Here is a 20,239-nt window from a genome sequence, read left to right on the forward strand (position 1 = left end):
TTATATCTGTTTTCACTCTTGTATGCTTTTCATACAAGTTTCACACAAGACAGATACAAACTTTATAAGATTTATATATATCTTTTCCATATGGGACTTTTTGCAAGAAAATGGTCAAACTGTTAGTCGATACATGCTAACAACAGTGTAAACAACAATTTTCTCCATGTATTTTTCTTTTAATATGATGCCCTTATACTATTTTTTTGCACTTATTAAGGCGACAGCGCCGGGATCTTAAATAGAGGAAAATCCAAATTATACATTTCTCAGTGTTTTTAATTATGTGACAAATAATCCACACAGTGGGGAACAGCACAAAAAAGCTAATTCCAAATTACTGTGTATATGACTGAATGTATGCAAAAGTAACCTGCACAATGTGCTCTAAGTGTTAAGGCTTCTAAACAGGGCACAGCCTCACCCAGGAAACATCATGTAACCTACCAGAGAAATTTACCCAAATACACGGTTTGGGGAAATGGCTTAAAATACTCACAATTATTTAGCCAACACCCAAACATAAGCTCCAAATTATAACAAAAAAAAAAAAAAGCTACTTTCAGTGGCAGACTGGCCATCTGGCATACCTACAGTCTGCTTCCCAAGGGGGCAGGAGAACTGTTATAACCAGATTAAACAATTTCCCAAAGCTGTTTGGTCTCATATTTGTCTGTCCAATCAGTTACAAACAAATGTGTGCCTGTGTGTGTGTGTGTGTGTGTGTGTGTGTGTGTGTGTGTGTGTGTGTGTGTGTGTGTGTGTGTGTGCATGTGTGTGTTAGCAGTCTTTATTATTATTTTTAAAAAGCGGTAAATAAGGAATCAGACTGTATGTCTTTAAAATATTTAGAGTTAATTTGAAACATTTTAAGAAAACTATATCCATGTAGGCAGAAAACGTTAGTATTATAGTATTCGTATTATAATATCAGTGATATTAATGTGTTGCAGATAGTGTGGTTTTGGCCCAGGTATTTGAAATGAGATCAGATAACGGTGTGAATAAAATAATGCAATTACCCTATAAAAGCACATTTTTTATGACACAGAGTATTTTAAAATTGAACAGGCAACATGGTTCACCGTTTAATAGTAGGCTGATCCTTCATTTAACACATAGTCTTTATATGTCCTGTGTGAGATAACTAATAAAAGCATCATGAGTACAGGAGTGATGATGATTAGCGATGATAAACCCACAGGTTAATGGAAGGCAAGTGACCAATCAGTGCAAGAAAAATGTCAACATGTACGCATATAATTATGCTGCCCTCTGTTTTCAACCTTAATGCAAAACAAATACATCACAAATCATTTAATTTTTCACAAGGGATTAAAAAGGTGTAACAGCCAAAGATTTAAGGATTTCCCTCCCTTCTTTCACAGACATTTTTGTGTAAATAGAAAATCTTTACTCTGATTAAACATGTGAAATATATTTTCATTTGAGAGAGGATTGTGTAACATGACAACAACATGCTAAACTACAATTCACTATTGAAATATCCCATTAAAAAACCCTTTTATTACAGAGCTGAGCAGACTGAGCAGGCTGAAATGCTTGGTGGAAGGTCAGGATGCGATCCATGACCTCATGTTGGAACACATGCACAGAACGTTTTACTTCAACAGGTCTTTGCCAGGTCACTGTGCTGGTGTGAAAGGCTAATCTGCGAGAGACAGCTTAGGAAACACACTTCCTGGAACATCCCTCTAGAGGAAAGTCTGGAGGAAATTAAACAAAATACACAAATACTCACACTTTGGCACGTTATCGCGCTCTATCCCCGTCTACATTCCTCTTAACCACCAAAGAACAGTAATTACTGTAGATGCCGGAGCGACAGAGGAGAGAGCAGTGCCAGTATGAGGGATGATAAAGGAGACGAGAGAGAGAGATAGCGGCTGCTGCAGCCAAAAGCTTCTCATTAAGCTAACCCTACCCCCAGCTCAAACATGTAGCATACATCCCCGTCTTCTACAGCACACTGCAGGTCAAATCAGTTTGCAGAATTTTAAATCTGGCATGCAGATTTATCAAAAACTCAAAACAATTTATAGTCGGTCCTTTCAGATTGTCCCTTTTTTCTGTGTCCTCCACTCTTCTTCTCCAAATCTCCTCAACCCTGTTTCTGATCTTGATTGTTGAAATCTTTTTCCTCACAAGCTCTCTTTTTTCTGCATCTTCTCCTGTTTCCTTCCCTTTCCCATGGCCCGCCAGTCATTTCAGCGCCTTGTTTTCTTTCCTTCCCCCCTTCTTCATCTTCTTCTCCTCACCTCTTCCCCACGAGAGCCCACACACATGCAGTCTTTTCACATTATACTGTCTGTGACTTCATCCATGATGATGGACTCCAAGTCATTACACAAAGCTGTACGTGTGTGTGAGATTTTGCAAAGCCTAAGCTAATTAGGTAGAACCCATGGCACTGGCAGCTACAATAGCAGATCAGGGAAATGCTGAAGAGATAAGGCCGAGCATACTAAGACATACACAAGAGGATTATTTTAATGATTTCACACGCCGGATACAGGCAAACATGCATCCATAAGAGCAAAAGGAAACATTATGGTACAGGCAAAAACATTAAAATGCAATATTCTCATTTATATACATCCCCTCTCCTTCCTGCATACATGCATCTGCATTCCTTAGTCGATCCATTTAGAAAAAATGTGAAGTTTTACTTCATTCTCCCATGCAAAAAGTTTGGTAAGTGACAACCTTTCCATTTGTTACAGTACCGTAGTTTGATGGCGTCTGCATCCCACTTAGCTGCTCAACAGATGGCCAATAAATATAAGGAAAAGCCGTGCGAGTAAATTACTCCTACACAGAAACAACAAGTTACACTCACACACCTACAGCGCACATCTGTCTACACGCAGATTTACTCCTACACACAGATATACACAAGTTACATTACAGCAAGCAAACAGACCAAAAATTATAACGACCAAAAAATAAGAATCAACACAAACACACACACACACACACACACACACTGAGGATTACGCCGGCACACACACACACGCTCCTCATTCCTGCTGCTATAATTGAAGGTGAAGCAGTTTCAGCAGGGGTGTAAATTTATTGGCGCCACAGTCCACACATGACATCAGGTGGTGGTGATGTGTGTGTGTGCCTCCATGATAAATTGTAACTATATATGGGAAATAAACAATACAACATACTTTTCCATAGAGAGCTGCCCTGCTTCCACCTTGGTCAGAGAGGTAGGTAGAAGTGTGTGTGTGCGTGTGTGTGTGTTTCCCAGGAGTCTCAGTTACGGCCTCATGCACACAGAGCCATAAATACAGCTACTTCAAACCTTTTATCAAGCAGAGTAGGTGCGAGTAGGTACATGTTCCTATCCCTCTTCTGCTCGTTTCTGACGTTTTCTTTTCACATTCTTCTTACACCCCCCCAATATTCCATCTACAGCTTTTATTCTTGTTTTTTAACACTCTCTCAATAGATGAGCCAGTTTTTTCTTTAAGCTCACGTTAAATAAAAGACAGAACAGCCAGAATGGAGCTCCAACAGTAAGGAGGTCTTAAAGGTTCCTCTGATAAACAGTTGTATGCACCATATTAGGGACACAGCCCAAAGTACTGCAGACAAACACAAACACCTGCTGTGTCCCGGAGACATGTGTGAAGCTGGATTCATGGTCCCACAGTGATGTTTCTTGTAGCTTTTTGGCTATGCAGAAAAGATTATGGGAATTCACCCAATGCAGGGACTACAGTAACGCGCTTGTGTGCAAAGCGTACAGTGTGTCACCTCAACACAGGGATGCTATGCACAGTTTGATTACAGAATACTTGAAGCGGGTAGCTTGAACAAGTAAGGAAATGGGAGTGGAGATTTCCAGCAATCAAAAAAGGATCCACAGACGATTGTTTTCAACACTCCATTTCACTTCACTGCAAAAGACATTCTTTTCTGTTCGGCAGCAGCAAAACAGCCTCTGTTTCAGCACTTCCCCCATTATTAATACTAAAATATTATATTTTCATCAAGCAGGAACTGCATATTCACTAATAATTATCTTCAGATTACACATTAAACCACCCACTCATCTCTGTGCATAATGCTACAGTAAGCATTACTGTATGCACACTGCTCAAAATCATTAACATCATCTTAAAGTACAAACTGTATTTTTATGCTTTAAAGCATGAGACTTTTCTATGATGTTTCTGAGTTACTTTAAGTCAAGATTTTAAAATTCAAAAGGTGGCACTGGACTGTTAGAACAGCCCTGTGAGGTGTCTTTAAAGAGCTATTTATAACCCTCATATCAAAAGCTAAACTTGGGCAGAGAGGGAACGAGAAGGGCGAATGTCAATGAAGAAGAGAAATGATAGGTGGCGCGGAGCAAACGTGTGAGGCCGAGAGAGGGAAAAAACAAGACGCACAGAGCCAGGTTCAGGAAGACAGAGAGGGGTGAGGGAGTGTGTTTTTTATGGGGTAACATGTCGGTCATGTAAGGAGTTTGTGTGAGAAATGGGTCTCAGTGCAGCGAGGGCTGATGCAGCATAACAATAAGTTCACACGCAGGCTCGCAGGCTGGTTAGAGAACACACACACATTTACCTAAGCAATACACACAAGTATAGGCAAAGACGAACTAACCACATAAGCACAAAAAGAAATTCACACATAAATCCAAATATGTGCAAGTATCTAAGATGAGACGCACACAGTGAGATCTAAAGACACACACACACACACTGCAGAGTGGGGAAGTTGCTTTAAAGAAACAATGAAAGCAGCACAGTTAGAGCTCCATGTTTGCGCTTATTATACTGCTGCAGTCTGATAAAAAAACAGCACATGGACAGACACGATGCATGCCCACTGCAGTCTTCCTGCACGCAGACCTTCTACTGAGGAGGCGTTCCTGAAGATGTTGCTCTTCTGTTTCCATGTTTGTCGTCACCATCGTGCTGCAGAAAGAATCTGATAAGCTGCTCCGTGATAGTGTTACGAGAACACGTTAGGTGTCTAAAACCTTTCCCCAGCACTGTGAATACGCAGACCGTACACAGTACACAGTAGTAGCACACACAAATACAACTCTCCCTACTTCCCTCCTTGCTCCTCTTGGGGGTATTAAGAGCAGTAATGATGATGTGGGACTGCTTCCTTGTGTGCGTCAGCGTGCGTGCATGTATGTTTCTGTACGACACTATTAGCACACGGGATAGAGCAGCTATTAGCCTAAAGAATGCTTTTATGGCACAAAAGAAAACAAACCCCCACACGAGAGGAACTCCAACACACACGTATACATACACAAATGCCCATACACGCACACACAGCACACTCACAGTAATGACCTGTTTTGTTAAGCACAGTGAATGCTCCAAGTACACAATAATAAACTCCTCATTTGTTATGTACTAGGACCATTAAAGAGAGCGACCACAAGAGGAGGAGACGGGAAGAAGAAAGGGCTGCATTAAAAAGAATAATGAGCAAAGAGAGAGACAAAAATATAAGGACAGACAGAAGTACACAGAGTAGGTCTGACTGTCCTTACATTGTTGTAAACATACAGTAGGTAGAAACAACAGAGGCAGGGGAGGTAAAGCAAATATGAAACATAAGAGAGCAAAAGTGAAATGAAGGACTCCTTTGCACTACAAATACAGACTGTTGGCCATGCAATCACAGTGCCCCCTATTGGCAGACGATAAGTCACCATTTTGGATAGTGGCACATTTATTTATTAGCCCATCTTATTGAAGGTGATATTTTAAATTAATCAGTCAATCTATCAATCAATCAATCAATCAAAGGTAGTTAAAAAGGTTTACCATCAGTATGCAGCACATTACAGATAATGCACGCTGCAGGACAGCCATTTCTCCCTGATATTTCTCAGACACACTAAACCACTGCTTTCTGTGCCACCTCGTCTGGTTTCATAGACAGCTCATGTGGCATTAGGAAGGACGCCACACTTATGTGTTTCTATCATGGTTTCATTTTAAGCTTGGCGCAGTGTTTTAAAATCCAACTGAATAATATGTCAGGAACAGCGCAGTCACAGATGCATAATGCTTGATTCATGATTATGAATGATTGATAACCCAACTGTACCAGACCCAAAGATTTAGTCCAATGGATCACATATGACCACATCAGTATATGATGGCAGTGTATGATTTAGTACATAAGAGATGCAGAGAGTGTAAATAAGCGGCGTTAGCGATTACTCAACCGTCATTTCACAGCCTCGTAAGATCTGATCACGTGTATATTACCAAGGTAAAAGGTGTGAGCATGAGTGGCTTTACTCTTAAAATTTAATGACTACATAGTGAATTTCATTGACATTATAAACTCTTTACGAATAAGTCATATCCAACAAAACTCAGCTGTTATACGAGGCACAGGTCTGCATGCCAAATATCCAGATTTGCAGGCTTCAAGTGATTGTTTTGAAGATGGTACTTGGCCTTGAGGCGACTGATGTTGTGAATTGGTGCTATACAGAGGCGGAGCCAGACATTTGAAACACCCGGGGCTTAGCCCTAAAGGGTAGTATGCATGTGGGATTTTTTATTTTTTTTTTATTTTTTGGGGGGGTGTTTAGAAATGACTGAAAAATTAATTGGCTCTGTTTTGAGTTAGGGAAAAATAAATATCACATATGCAGGACACCTTAAACTAGTTTTTTAATTAAGCAGCGAGGCAGAACACAGTCGGGGCTGTATCAAGACACAGGGACTGAACCCCAATTCAACCAGACCCAGAACTGATCCAGAATTAAAACAGGACTACAACAGTTCAAAATCAGGACTACTTAGGATTTAACCAAGACAGAACCAGAATCAGAACTAGATGATAGTAGCACTAAAAATCATCATAGACCTGCACTACACTTATTTTTTAATTCTACCAAAGTACAATATTTAGATTGAGAAAAGTTTATATAATTATTTAGCCTTGTTGTGCAAACAAGCTGCAAAACTTAATAAATGTAGAATTTGAAAAGTAACAAACCTAAAAAGAAACACGAGATACATGAGGACCTATGATACGGTGATACTTTTGGTAAACAACCATTTGACTAACATGTGAGTCTCACCTGCTCTTGTTCATCTGTTCTGTCCTCATTCTCCATCTCCCTCTCTGTTCCTCTCTCTCTCTTTGTGCTGACAATCATCAAATATACAGTTGAAACCACATATTTACTCTTCAGATAAAAACACTTTTTTAATTGTAACATCAAATCAGACTAAAAGTTTATTTTTTTTAGATTGATAAATATAAAAAAACATATTTGTTAACTTTAAGAGTAAAGAGAGAAACTATCTGTATTTCTTAATTGAAAATGGCACCAAATTGTATTCAAACTGAGCCACACTTATGGAGCTCCACAGTTCTGTTCCTGGTGTTTTGGTTGACATCTCTTGATTTTCCCATTTCACAGAAACAGGCTCTGTGTTTTACCTTATATGCATCCACAGGTGTGCCACCAATTTACTCACATGGACTCTACGAACCAATCAGAAGCTTCTTCAGCTCAGAATGGAATCGTCTGCAGTTTCTTATTAATTAACAATAAACTTAGTGTATATACTCCTAAATTTGATGAAAGTGATGATAAATAGAAGCTCTGTCTCTCTTTATTCTGACATTTAACTAATTCAAAAGATATTTCAATATTTATCCAAAACAAAACAAGTTTACTCTAAATGACGTTGTACAGTAAAAAAATGTTCTTGTGTTTTCCATAAAGTGTAAATATCTGGTTTCAACTGTGAATACACACATGTAAGCTGAGACTCTCCAAAGAAACAGCATTGTTGTTGTTCGGCTTTTCATTTCGCCATTTGTTGATTCACTTGAAGAGCAATAACGTAATATTGGTCAAGTGATCAGTTTGATATCAATCTTTCATGATGCACCGTCATATTTACATTATTTGTACGGTACGAATGATTTGCTTTGGTACCTGGTCAAACTTAAGCTCTCCTTAGTATGGCTGGCTCCGTTTCTCCAACAGCGCACTCACAGGCAGCAGCTGCCCCGCCCCCTCGCTCAGTCGCTTAGTGCCTGAGCTTGGATCATACCAATATCAGGGGGGATTCACGCACAGTCGTAAATTCCCACAGTGTGCACTATGTGCTTCGACTATTGTGTGTACTTTTTGTTTTATACAGTTGTCAGCCAGACATCTAACTATGAAAAAATTACACCCCAAAAGACCCCGGGCTTCTGACAAAACAACCCGGGCTTAAGCCCAGTAAGCCACCCCCACGCTCCGCCACTGGTGCTATATAAATAAAATTGAATTGAATTAGACACTTCAGACTTCTTTATTTTACTTTATAATTTAAGCTTTTAAAGGTCAGTGAGCACTGGCTGTCGAAATCTTGTGTTTTCTAGACAAACATGTCGCATGCAGAGGCTCAACCAAGGAAAAGAGAGCAAAACAAATTGATGGACATAAAGGCGACGTCTGATCTGACAGCCATTTTAACACAAAGTGCTTCTACAAAAACAAGGCACTCCTGTACTTTACATTCCTCTCCATTAGCCAATCTTTTGAATACAGGCCTTTGTGGCTGGGCTTACAAAGGAGAAAAAAGCCTGTTGTCTGTCTGTAGGTTGCTGGTGTCTCCAGTCAGACGCTGAGTCACTGCACTGTGGCACAAATGCTCTAATTGTAAACACCCCCCGGTGGGTGAACCTGGTGAGTGACCTGTGAGCGACCCTAACCAAAGGAAAACTTTCCACTAAGAAGGATTACCAGTAATAATACGTGTCACATATACCGGTGATGAGATCACCTTAAACAACATTCACAGCAGCAATTTCTGCAACTAAATATCACCAGTCACAGCTGATCACTCTTTTATATCAGCTTAGAGGAAATTAAATCATTCTGAAGTTTAGAACATGTGCAACTCTGGGTTTTTGTGGGTTTTCTCAAGTAAACAGCTAATTTCTCTTGAATTAACGTCATAAGTGAGATTTTTCCATACATCTCTCACCACTCTTGTGTGCGTTGTACCACCCAGCTTGAGTTTCTGTTTCTGGAGGTGCTGACATCTTGTTCTTCGTGCATGATTCTAAATGTATTGCTCTTTCAATGATGCCGAGACTTTTTCGCCCACTGACAACAAAACAGGAACAAGCAGTGTTTTTCCCACCGCTTTTCATAAATGAGGAAGACTCTTATACTGGTATGTGAAGCTTTCCCTTCTCCAAACATGAAGCTTCTGATTTACACCAAAACCTCCATCTTAGCCACACGTGTCCACAGAACAGTCTACTAACAGCAGTCTGATTTGTTTATACGATCTTCAGTGAAACGTAAAAGAGCAACAAAAAAACCCCAAAACACTTTTGCCCTTTCTCGCCTTACGAGTACAGTATTTGAAATACATCCACAGCTATCTGTTGAAAGAAAACAACCACTGATTAAATCTGACTTCCTTTGAGTCGAATGTAAATGACGCTTTATATGTAGAAAAGTTGGATGAAGAAAGTTGGTGTATTTTGTTTCGATCATGACAGTTTTTTGTAAGAAGTGCTTATTTGCACCTTTGTGTTATCAAAAGGCTCATAATCATTCGAGAAACACGCATGCAATCACTGTGGTGGGAAAAACACAATGAACATGCGCACAAGATGGAATTCAAACACAATGAAATGACGAGGAGTCACACAAGCTAACAGAAAACAGAGGAAGAGCAAATTGCAGATAAACACACAGGAGTTTGTGGTTTCAGTTCCACCGAAGACAGCTGGTACGTTTTAAGAGAGTGAGACCTGAAGTTGTTCTGGGAATACATAAACACAGGGGATCTGATTACGAATGCTCGGAAGATCTCAGACGTGCGGTGGGATAAGTCAAGGAGGAGGTGATGTGTCTTTTTATGGAGGTACACGGGATTTGATTGCGTATTCATGTGCATGATGAGGTGTTCTTACTATGCAGAAAAGCAAATGTGCATTTAGCTGACCTTGGCAATGAGGCTGAGGGGTTCTTGGCAGGAAGGTGGCAGTGCTGATCCCATTTCCTGTAACAGGTCAGGTACTTCCTGTTGCAGGTACAGCTCTAACATGGACGCCAGCTGAGAAAGACCTTGTTTCTTCTTCTCAGGCATAGAAGTTAGATCTGTAAAAACATTTTTTTTTTAAAAATCATACAAATGTAGTTGAAACACTTCATAAAATCCAGGTATTCTGGTGTAAAAATGTAATGTTCTTTAAAGGTGATGATGTGAGGACTCCTAAAATTTGCCTGTAAATGGACCTAAATTGATATTTTATAACATATGATGCAGGTTTTCACTTATTTCTAGTATCTAACAGTCGTATTTGTTAATGTGTAAAGTAGGTAGAATGTTTGACGCCATCTGCTAAATCACATTTGTAAAGGGACTTTCAATCTCAATGAGACTTTTGCCAGATAAATGCAGAATATCGTTAAACCCGTCACACTGTCCTGCATCATATTCGCTGTATAAAATCTAACATTTGTTTTAAAAAAATCCATTTTGCTCTATCGCATCATGTTTTTTGACGAGTGGCATCCTCTGCTTATTTTGGTATGAAACTGGGTAATCAAGACAAGCCATGGGCATCTCATTCAGTTTGTCAGGTGTGTGTTGAAAATCTCAGAATAATGGAAAGAAAAAGAGCTTTCTAGTGGTACAGAGGGAACCACAGGATCACTTTGATGCCGTCTGTTTAGTCAGTATTTCTGGATACAGTTCCAACACTAAATCACCTGCCAGTTACCCAAATCTGCCATCAGCAACGAGACCTGCACCGCATTCAGATGAAATACTGCCTGTTGTTTTACTGGCTTAGTTGATGAGAGAGAAAAGTCTGATGTTTTGTTTCTAGATGCACAACTTTTTAGTGATCCATCTTCTAGTAGCTCATCTGTCCCCCAGTTCTTCCCTCAGCCACAGTTAAAACTTGTCTTTGCCACAGGAAGCGGCCCAGTTGCTTGGGGCTAGGCTCAGTGAGAAAAACCTACTGGCTCCAGGAACCACATTGTCTTTTTATAAAAATCCATTCTCTGAGATGAATTATTACTTTTTCTATTATGTTGATACTGAAGGTCTTTTGGGTGCATAATGAGAATTGCTTTGCATCCGATTCAATTCAATTTTATTTATACAGCAACAAATCACAACCACAGTTCCCTCAAGGACATTTATATTGTAGTAACACAACAGAGAAACCTCAACAATCATGCGACCCACTAAGAGCAAGCACTTTGGCAACAGTGGGAAAGAAAAACTCCCTTTTAACAAGAAGAAACCTCCAGCAAAACACTGTGCAGGTATTCAGTGGACTAACTTATTGTTAAAAAGCCATTAAAAGCCATTTAATTATAATCACTGTCAAATTCCAGAAAACATAAGTGCACTAAGCAGGTCACTGCCTGAATGTTGGAGATTTCTCCGGTAGCCGAGAGGGTTGTTGCCCTGCACCGTTTTGTCTCGACTATCTGTAGTTGCCGAACAAAAGTTCAGAGTACGCAGCCTTCTTGGAGTCACTGGGTGGCATGTTGCAAGGTGCTCCTGCTGGAGGAATTTGAGAATGTCGCATTAGTACAGTAGTGGTTCGTTGTGGTGAAGAGAGAGCTGAGCATGAGTGGCAATTTACTGGTCAAGCAATGTCCCTACACTCAATTACGGATGCAAGCTCTGGGTGGTGACTGAAAGAATGATGTCACGGATAGAAGCAGCGGAAACGAGTTTCCTCAAAAAGGCGGCCGGGCCCCTCTCCCTTAGAGAGAGAGTAAGGAGTTCAGCCTTTTAGGAGGGACTAAGAGTAGAGCTTCTACTCTTCCACACTGAAAAGAGTCAGTTGAGGTGGTTCAGGGATCTAGCAAGGATGCCACCAGGTGGCAAGTGAAATGTCCTGGGCATGTCTTACCTGGGGTAGACCCAAGACTACATGTCTTAGCTCACCTAGAAACACCTGATAAGCTGAAAAAGGTGGGTGGAGAGAGGGAGCTCTGGACTTCTCTGCTTTTCAGTATTTAAAATAATCTAATTTGCAAATTTAGAGCTCTTATGATACACTTACAATAAGTGTAACAAGACATGTCAACATCATTTTGCCTGTTCTGTAAAGGTTCAAATCAGTGATTTTGGTTTTTTAAAGAAAACCTTATAGCATCTAAAACAGGAATGAGCCCAGCTGAAAATAAAAAGTTTGCATTTGGCTACGACTGGATTATATATACACATGCGCTCGCTCTCTATATATATATAAATAAACACACAGGTGAAAGAGCAAACATTTTCTAATAACCTTTATTACAGTGAGGTAAAACGCACACAGACACTTGCAAGACAAACTTACGCGATTCATGCTCCTCTAGAGTGTAGAGCTCCTCACTGCTGCTCTTAGACGGACTTAACTGCATAGAAAAAGAGCAGTTCACTCTGGTGTTACTGAAATATCGTTCTCCTATCGATGCGCATTATGTGCTGTATTTATTGTTGCTCCCAGATAAAGTCCTTGAAACTTTCATACACTGAGAAAACATGACATGGATTTCTTTAAAGTCTGGTTTTTCTGAGAGCAGGAATGCCCGCCTGTTATGGTGCATAAAAGGAAAGGTATTAAGCAGCTTTCTTTGAGCACATTTAGTTTAACTGAGTTGAACAGTAGGAAAGTCCAGCAACATACCAAGGCAAAGATGAGTCTTGCAGCTAGACGGACTGAGTCAGTGGGAAGTCTGGGTAGGAGGCTCTGCAGACATTTACACTCTCTCTTATGGCCTGACCATGCTTGTTTCTGCAGAAGGAGGATATAAATACACTGATGTATACAGACACATCCATCATAGCCATTATTACCCCAGCTACAAGCCATAAACAAAGTGTACACTTTAAAATGTAATGATTTACATTATGAGAACTTGATTTTTGTCCCCAAAAGATTAAAACACACAAACACACACACTGTACCTGGCACGCGGTATTGCAGTAGTGAGCCGTCTTGCACTGGGAACACCTCAACAAGCTCTCACGTCTGGACAGAAGGAATTTTTGAAAAGTTGTGTTAATTCTGCGCACATTCTTAACTAAAAAGAAGAAAGTGTGGCATTAAAGACATAAAATATTCAAAGGCTGAATCACTGTCTTTAAAAACAAACAAACAAAAACGCTCCAGCTGAGAGAAGAAAATGCTAGAGATGACTTAAAAGGTCTTGGTGACCTGGAATGGGACCAGGATTTTAGATTTCAAAACTTGCGATGCCAGTCTTCCTGTACTGACAGATAGTTGTAGTGTTTGAACAAAAACATTCAGCTGTTCCATATATGTTAAACACTTTTTGAGACGGTTAAAATTCAGCATCACCAAACAAATCCCTAAATCAGCTCAAGCATACTTCTGTCATTGTACTGACCTTTCACCGTGAAAGGATGTCGTCTTATCCTTTTCTATTCATCGCATTAAACTGACTGTGTGCGTCCATTATCTCATTTTATCTGTCTACCCAGCTCCAATTCGATTGTCGTTTAAGGGCAATACTTTAGGTGCACTCTCCTCACCGTCACCATCGGTTAGTCTCACCACATCACATAACTTGCCTGTGTCGGAATGGCGACATGTGACAGCTGTGCGTCCACTTGTGGTGGTGTTTGTGTGTATTTTTGTGAGTATGCATATGCCTCCGAGGTCTGCTGTGTTTCTCTGAGTGATACTGCTGTCCTTTCCACTTTGTCTGTCAGCCTGATAACAAGCCGGAGCACCGCAGTGTCAGCCTGCTTCATGAGGCCAATTACAGCCAGTAGTGGGGGCATCACTAAAACACACAAGTTGTGACTCACAGGAATCTTTTCAGTGTGTGTGTGTATGAGTGCATACACGTAAGTCAATGTAGGCTATTCAAATCAATTATTTATTATACTTGCAAATGTCTTGAGCCATCCCTCATTTCTTTATGTTTTACTAGGAAAATGAGAAATAGGTGCAGTGATTTATTTTTTAACCCTTTAAGATCTAGCATAGAACCAAGTCCGCCAGAGCTTATATTATATTTTTTCATGTTGTAGTGCCATTTTTGGGAGCATTTCAAGTTGATATACATCAATACAAGTATTATAGCCCACATTTTAATAATATGTCTGCATTAAGTGCATAGTAATTACATAAATTGCAAAAAATGCAATAAACTACAAAAAAATTGAAAATCGTTTTTGTTTTTTAACATATATTTCTAGTTAGAGAAAGTTAAGAGGCTTATCCCTCTAAACTGTAAATACAAAAAAGTTGCACAAAATAGTTTCCCACCACAGGAAATTTAATTTAAGTGTCTTCATAGTTTTATTTTTGAAATACACCAATTTTTATATACTGCATATTATAATGCAAATTTGCAAAAAATACAGCATATGCATCAAAATAAACTATTTCCAGCAGTGCAATGTGAGTCCTAAGCATCCCAGAAACGACACAGAAAGTCATAAAGTCAAACATAACTTTTAAAAACACAAGTATAGGCTCATAAGGCCCTGATGGTAAAAAAAACTACATTTCCGCAAAATAACGTCACTTCCGGTTTCGGGCAGGTCATGTCGTACATGCGATCGTTCGCACTGACGTCTATTTCAATGTAGGAAGTGTTACGAACAGCTGATCGGATTGGCAAAGCGTGTTTCTGGAATATTATGTTTTTGTTGCTGCAAGTGCTTTTTATGCAGTTTTTGCAAAGCTATATGTGGAAGGAAACTGTGATCTAGGACAAGCTGATGGCATAAGATGTAAGTACAACTCCTCCGGTTTCATATGCAAAAAAAATTATTGCGCTAGCTTATGTGGTTGCAGTGCTACTGGGATTTAAAAATAGTTGCGCAAAACGGAGCGTGCCCGCTCCGACCGGCTTTAAAGGGTTACGTAGTTTTCAGGAAAAGTTCTCCAGGTTTCTTGGAGGACATTCAAAGCTCTTCTTTGAATGTTGTTGCCTTTTGTTCTGTTCTCTGTCAAGATGATTGCAATGCTTGAGCAATATTGCGGTCTGGGCTCTGGAGAGGCCAATCCATGACTTACAGTGTCCCCTTATGTTTTTTCTATCCAAGTATGGTTTTATTGAATTAGCACAGTGTGTTTGGGATCATTGTCATACTGAAAAATCTTTTTTATAAATATCTTGTGTAATTTTATTATTTAATTCCAGTGCACACCACTTTGTGTTTTAAGGTGCTTTATAAATAAGGATGGATGGAAAATTTAAGCTGTTGCCAATCAGATCCTTCCCAGATGGTTTTGCATGGTGGATCAAAACCTGACAGAACTATTCTGCATTCAAAATTCCAGCATCAGTGGCTGAAATTCAGCCCAAACCATCACAGACCCTCAGTTTTGCAGACACTCACAGTTGTAGCTCTCTCCTGACCTCCTCTGTAGATATGGATGATTTGAACCAAACATTTCTAAATGTATCACTTCATGAGTTCTTGTGTGCATACTGCCCCCTTTTCTAACCATTTCCCTTCCTTAACAAAAGGTGGTTTCTTGACAGTCACCGTTCCACTGAGACATTTTTGATGACGCTTCAGTAAACAGCAAACTGAAGGGCCAGATGCATCTCTCAGGTCCTCTGTCAGGTTTTTAATGGATTTCTTTAGTATTTCTTAAGGACATGACCTTCAGATAGTGTTCATCTGCTGTACGTAGCTTTTTAGACCTGCCTCTTTTGTCCTCCACTTGACCAGTTTCCAAGGTCAGCAAGCTTGGTTAGCAAGATGTATTGATAAACTGTATGGCTGCAATGCACAGACACAGATACCTGTTAATAAGTGCTAAATATTTCATGTCGGGGAAAATGGATCAAAAAGTAAAATACCTGCCTGACCTGTCACATGGGAGGGAAACAGATTGAAGTGAGTCTCAGAAAACAGCCATCAGCACCAGAGAAGGTTTCTACACGGTGCTACAGATTTTTAATCCCACTGAAAGAAAGTCTTTGTTTCACATCTTATACTTAAAGGCGCAGGTTTATTCACACTGTAGTTTTCAGACTTCTACGCAGGATTAATTTTACAGCCAAGGAGCTCATCGCTTATTTTCTACAAAAGAAAAGAAAATTTTAAAAAAAGACAGAGACAGTAAAAAAAAAAAAAAAACCCACAAAAAAACCCTCTAACTCCATGGTAGACCACTGTATGACAGACACATGCTTCATGAAATCATGAAACAAATGACAAAGCAGAGTGCTTAGAACCTAGCATTCATTTCATTCGCTAAAGAATTTCTTCACATTACCAACAATGGAGCATAAGCACTGACAGCCGAACACCCCAAGGCTGGTTTAGCGTGAGCTAATATACAATAATAAGTTGCAAGTCTTTATGGATTTATCATATAATAAGGAAAGAAAATAGAGAAAATAATAAAAATCCTACTAATTAAATCTGACAGCGGATGGTATTATGAGCTCACACACGAAATATGAGATAATGGAAAAAAAAAATGTTATGATGGATTTAAATACATTAAGCCGGGGCTTATCTTACTGAAAACGGCACATTTGATTAGATTGGACATGCTGGACCTATGAATGCAGTAGATGACATTAGAAAGAGCTTAAAGGCAAAATCTGAAATGTAATATAAACAAATGCGGCGCAGGTCTGACCAAAGGCTGTAGAGCGTCAACATTAGTGACAGAAGTTAAGTGTTTCCTGTGAGCGTTTCATCTATCAGCGTGTGACCAGACTCGATTGTTGTATTTGGCTCAAGGCGCCTTCAGTCTTGTACAAGTTTCCAAAACACTCTTTTCTTTCCTGTTCTTCCCTCCCTGCTCTCTAGATTCTGCATTTTACAGCTGTCCTTCCCATCTGTCTTCCCCCCCCCCCACCCGTTTTTTGTTATGCTGCTGTGTCCTATTTGCCTTTCCAGCTTGGAACTCAACCCTAAATTTATAGTTTCACCCTGGGACAGAGTTTCGTGAAAGCAGAGTTATTCTTGTCATGTTGAGACCAACCAGAAACACGGAAGCCACCCACAGTTCATGAAACACATGCCTGGAGTCTGAGACACAGAGTAACAACAGATAGGATAAGGGCAAACCTAAACACAGACAGATCATAACTAAAAGCTGCAAGGCACAGGAAATCCATCCATCTTCCACAGGCCAGAGAGCAATCCTGGTGACAATCCCATTTTTTTAAACTTCTGTACTTGTTTCCTTTCACTGTGACCCCTCGGACGCTGCACATTGTAGAAGCTACACTGCATGTTCATGTACAGCATATATTAGGCAATTTTCCATTAGAAGGTAAACAATGACATCATGTGTTCAATATCTGTTTCAAATTGAATTCCATTATAATCATGTAACCAAATTATTTATTATGTGATTTGTTCATATTTTTGCAGGCTAGAAAACCATTGAATATGCTAAACAATCTCTGGGAAGGATTGGTTTCTGAATTATTATATTAGATGATTTTTTTTGTCTTTTAAAATTTCATTTCACCTGCTTTGTGCTGGGAAACAATAACATCTTGATTAAAAAAAGAAGAGAAAACTGTTTTAAGGAGGACCTGTTGTGATTTTCAGCTCTATATTTTTATTCTTAGACTTGGATCAGAGCAGGTTTGCATTACTCACAGCTCAAAATAAGTCTTATACATCTTATACTTGGCCTTGGGGCAGCCCCTCAGTTCATCCTCTCATTTTTTAATTTTTTTTTCTGCCCCCTTCACCCTTCTTTAAAGCCAGACTTCTTCTGATTGGCTACCACAAACAAAGAAAGGAAAACACAGAAAACCAAAAGGCCTCTTTAAGTCTTTTAACACTTCATCGTACTATGTTTGAATCTTAAGTCAGAACAAAATTTATAGTGACAACAGATAAAACACTGGCCACTGACATGCTTAAATCTAAAACAATGATGTGATTTTTGCTACTTTACATTTTTACACCAACACACAAAGTCAAATGATTAAGATGTGTTTGAAGCAACAAAAGCACTGAATTAACGGTTTAGGAATTACAGACATTTTTATGCATAACCACCAATTTTTAGCATCTCAAAAGTAATTTGACTACTGACTGAAACTGTTCGAAAGCATACTCCAAAAAGCAAAATGACACCAGAATTTCTTACAGCAAAAAAATGGGCTATTCTTCAACAGCCAGGTCAGTCATCTGATCTCAGCCCAATAAAACATGCTTTTCAGATACTTAAGACAAAGCTGAAGGCAGATAATCGTAAACAAGCAGCAGCTGCAGGCGTCTGCAGTAAAGGCCTCGCAGAAATCTTAAGGGAGGAAAACACAGCAATTGGTGATGTCCATGACTATTAAAAATATTTCTTATAATTAAAATGCTGCTAGTTTGTTCAATTACTTTTGTACCTCAGAAATTGGGGGACTATTTATAAAAATGGCTGTAATCCCGAAACATCTAATTAAATATTTGATTAGACCTCTTCAATTAAAGCTGTCTGTATTGCGATCACGTTTTGATTGATTTTAATGTGTAGTGATGTAGAAAGGCAGAATTACAAAAAGATCCATATGGGCCTCTCTGAATACATCAATACACAATCCTAAAATTTAGAGAGTACATTTGGGCACAAAGGTTGGTAGTTTGATACTGTACTGTAAGATGAAAAGGAATACCATTTCAAATGACCAATATCAACATAAAAATCTGTCAAACAAAACGAGACAAAAGGTCACTGAGAAAAGAGAACCGCATGCAGAGATGGGACAACAGATAGAAATCCAGACAGCTTATCAGTAGCAGTATAAATGTACAGCTGCAGCACAGAAACTGCTGTTATGGTGATCGCCTAAAGGCTGATAAACACTTAGCACTGACTCAGACATGAGCACCAAGAACAGATACGGTCACATGATCCAGGTATTCCAGCAGGACTGAAGACGCTTTATCTTGGCTAAAGGTAACTGAATATTTCCTCTCTTTAAGGAGTTGTATGGCACTCATGAAGACGAATACTTTCGCCCTTTACTCATTTCACATCAGAGAACTGGGCAACGAAAATCCAATCATAGAACAAAGATCGCGTAAAAGACGTGAACCTTCTGAAATTTCTACCACCACGCCATCAAAAACTTTGAAGTTTATCAGTTTCAGCAAGTGTTGTATTCGGGATCATTCGGTTCATACACCCACCCACACGCATACTTTACATTTTCTACACAGTATTTCATGATTCAAATACAAAGATGGCGCTGCTCTAGCCTCCAGGCAACAAGCAATACAAGTTCAAGAACATATGCTCCTTGACGCAGTACAATGTGTGACATCAACTGATTTAACATGGTCTAAATATAGATGTGCACAACAAGAACAGACCGAGAAGGTCAAAAAAACAAAAAGCATAGAAACTGATAATAAATGACAAGGATACGACATTCCTTAGTCTTCATCAGCTAGTTAGTCAGCAAAATAACCCTATTCCATTGTTTAATAGAAGTGACTCATTTTCATACAGAGATTATGATTCCCCCTAGGAAGCACATCCATCTCATCTCCAGCCATGCTCTGTTATTATTATGCTTCCTCTTTTCCTCTGTCAACCGCTCCTTCCCTTTATCCCTTTCCTAACTCTTTCTTCCAGCTGCCTTTTTTCTGCTCTTCGTCTCCCTCTGTGTCTCTGTCAGATGTTGTGTGAAGTGATAGTCTTCTGGATGGCAGCTCCATGGCTGGACTGCAGGCACAGTAGGAAAACTCATGAATAATATTAGATGGTTTTCATTAGTAGCACGTAGAAAAAAAGCAGACTCTCTCTCTCTCTGCATGACTCACTTCCTGCTCTCAATGTCATTTTTTCTCCCCTAACATCATCATTTGACTCCTTCGTTCGCATATTTTCTCTTTTTAAAGCCACCTGTCAGTGTCATATCTAATAATGTATACATTCAGGGGCCACTTTATTAGGTACACGCTGCTAGTACCGGATGTGGACATGGTCAGCAGCAATGCTCAGGTAGACTGTGGCATTCAAACAGTGCTTATGTGGTATTAATGGGGGCCAAAGTGTGCCCAGAAAATATCCTCCACACCATTACACCAGCCTGAGCCATTGAAACCAAGCCAGGATGGATCCTTGCTTTCATGTTGTTTATGCAAAATTCTGACCCTACCATCTGAATGTCACAACAGAAATTAGGATTCATCAGACCACACGATGATTTTCCAGTCTTGTAGCCTTAGCTACCTGTTCTTGGCTTTCTGCTGCTATAACCCTGTATGCT

At 39.6% G+C, this 20,239-nt stretch overlaps 1 protein-coding gene across 1 annotated transcript in view; it reads right to left on the reverse strand.

Annotated features, from left to right (window-relative positions):
- Positions 1 to 20,239, reverse strand: part of smyd3 (SET and MYND domain containing 3) — a 117,613-nt gene that overhangs the window by 76,409 nt on the left and 20,965 nt on the right. Inside the window, exons 2-5 of the mRNA XM_086284153.1 lie at positions 12,972 to 13,035; positions 12,691 to 12,798; positions 12,361 to 12,418; positions 9,996 to 10,150 (exon numbers count right to left, since the gene is read on the reverse strand). Of these exons, the coding sequence (XP_086140279.1) occupies positions 9,996 to 10,150; positions 12,361 to 12,418; positions 12,691 to 12,798; positions 12,972 to 13,035 (385 nt within the window). The remainder of the gene's footprint in view (positions 1 to 9,995; positions 10,151 to 12,360; positions 12,419 to 12,690; positions 12,799 to 12,971; positions 13,036 to 20,239) is intronic.

The sequence above is a fragment of the Aulonocara sp. 'chitande type north' Nkhata Bay genome, linkage group LG1, assembly GCF_057382095.1.
Source record: "Aulonocara sp. 'chitande type north' Nkhata Bay isolate Kocher_YH1m ecotype deep benthic linkage group LG1, A_spYH_male_GT1.1, whole genome shotgun sequence".
Taxonomy (NCBI): domain Eukaryota; kingdom Metazoa; phylum Chordata; class Actinopteri; order Cichliformes; family Cichlidae; genus Aulonocara; species Aulonocara sp. 'chitande type north' Nkhata Bay.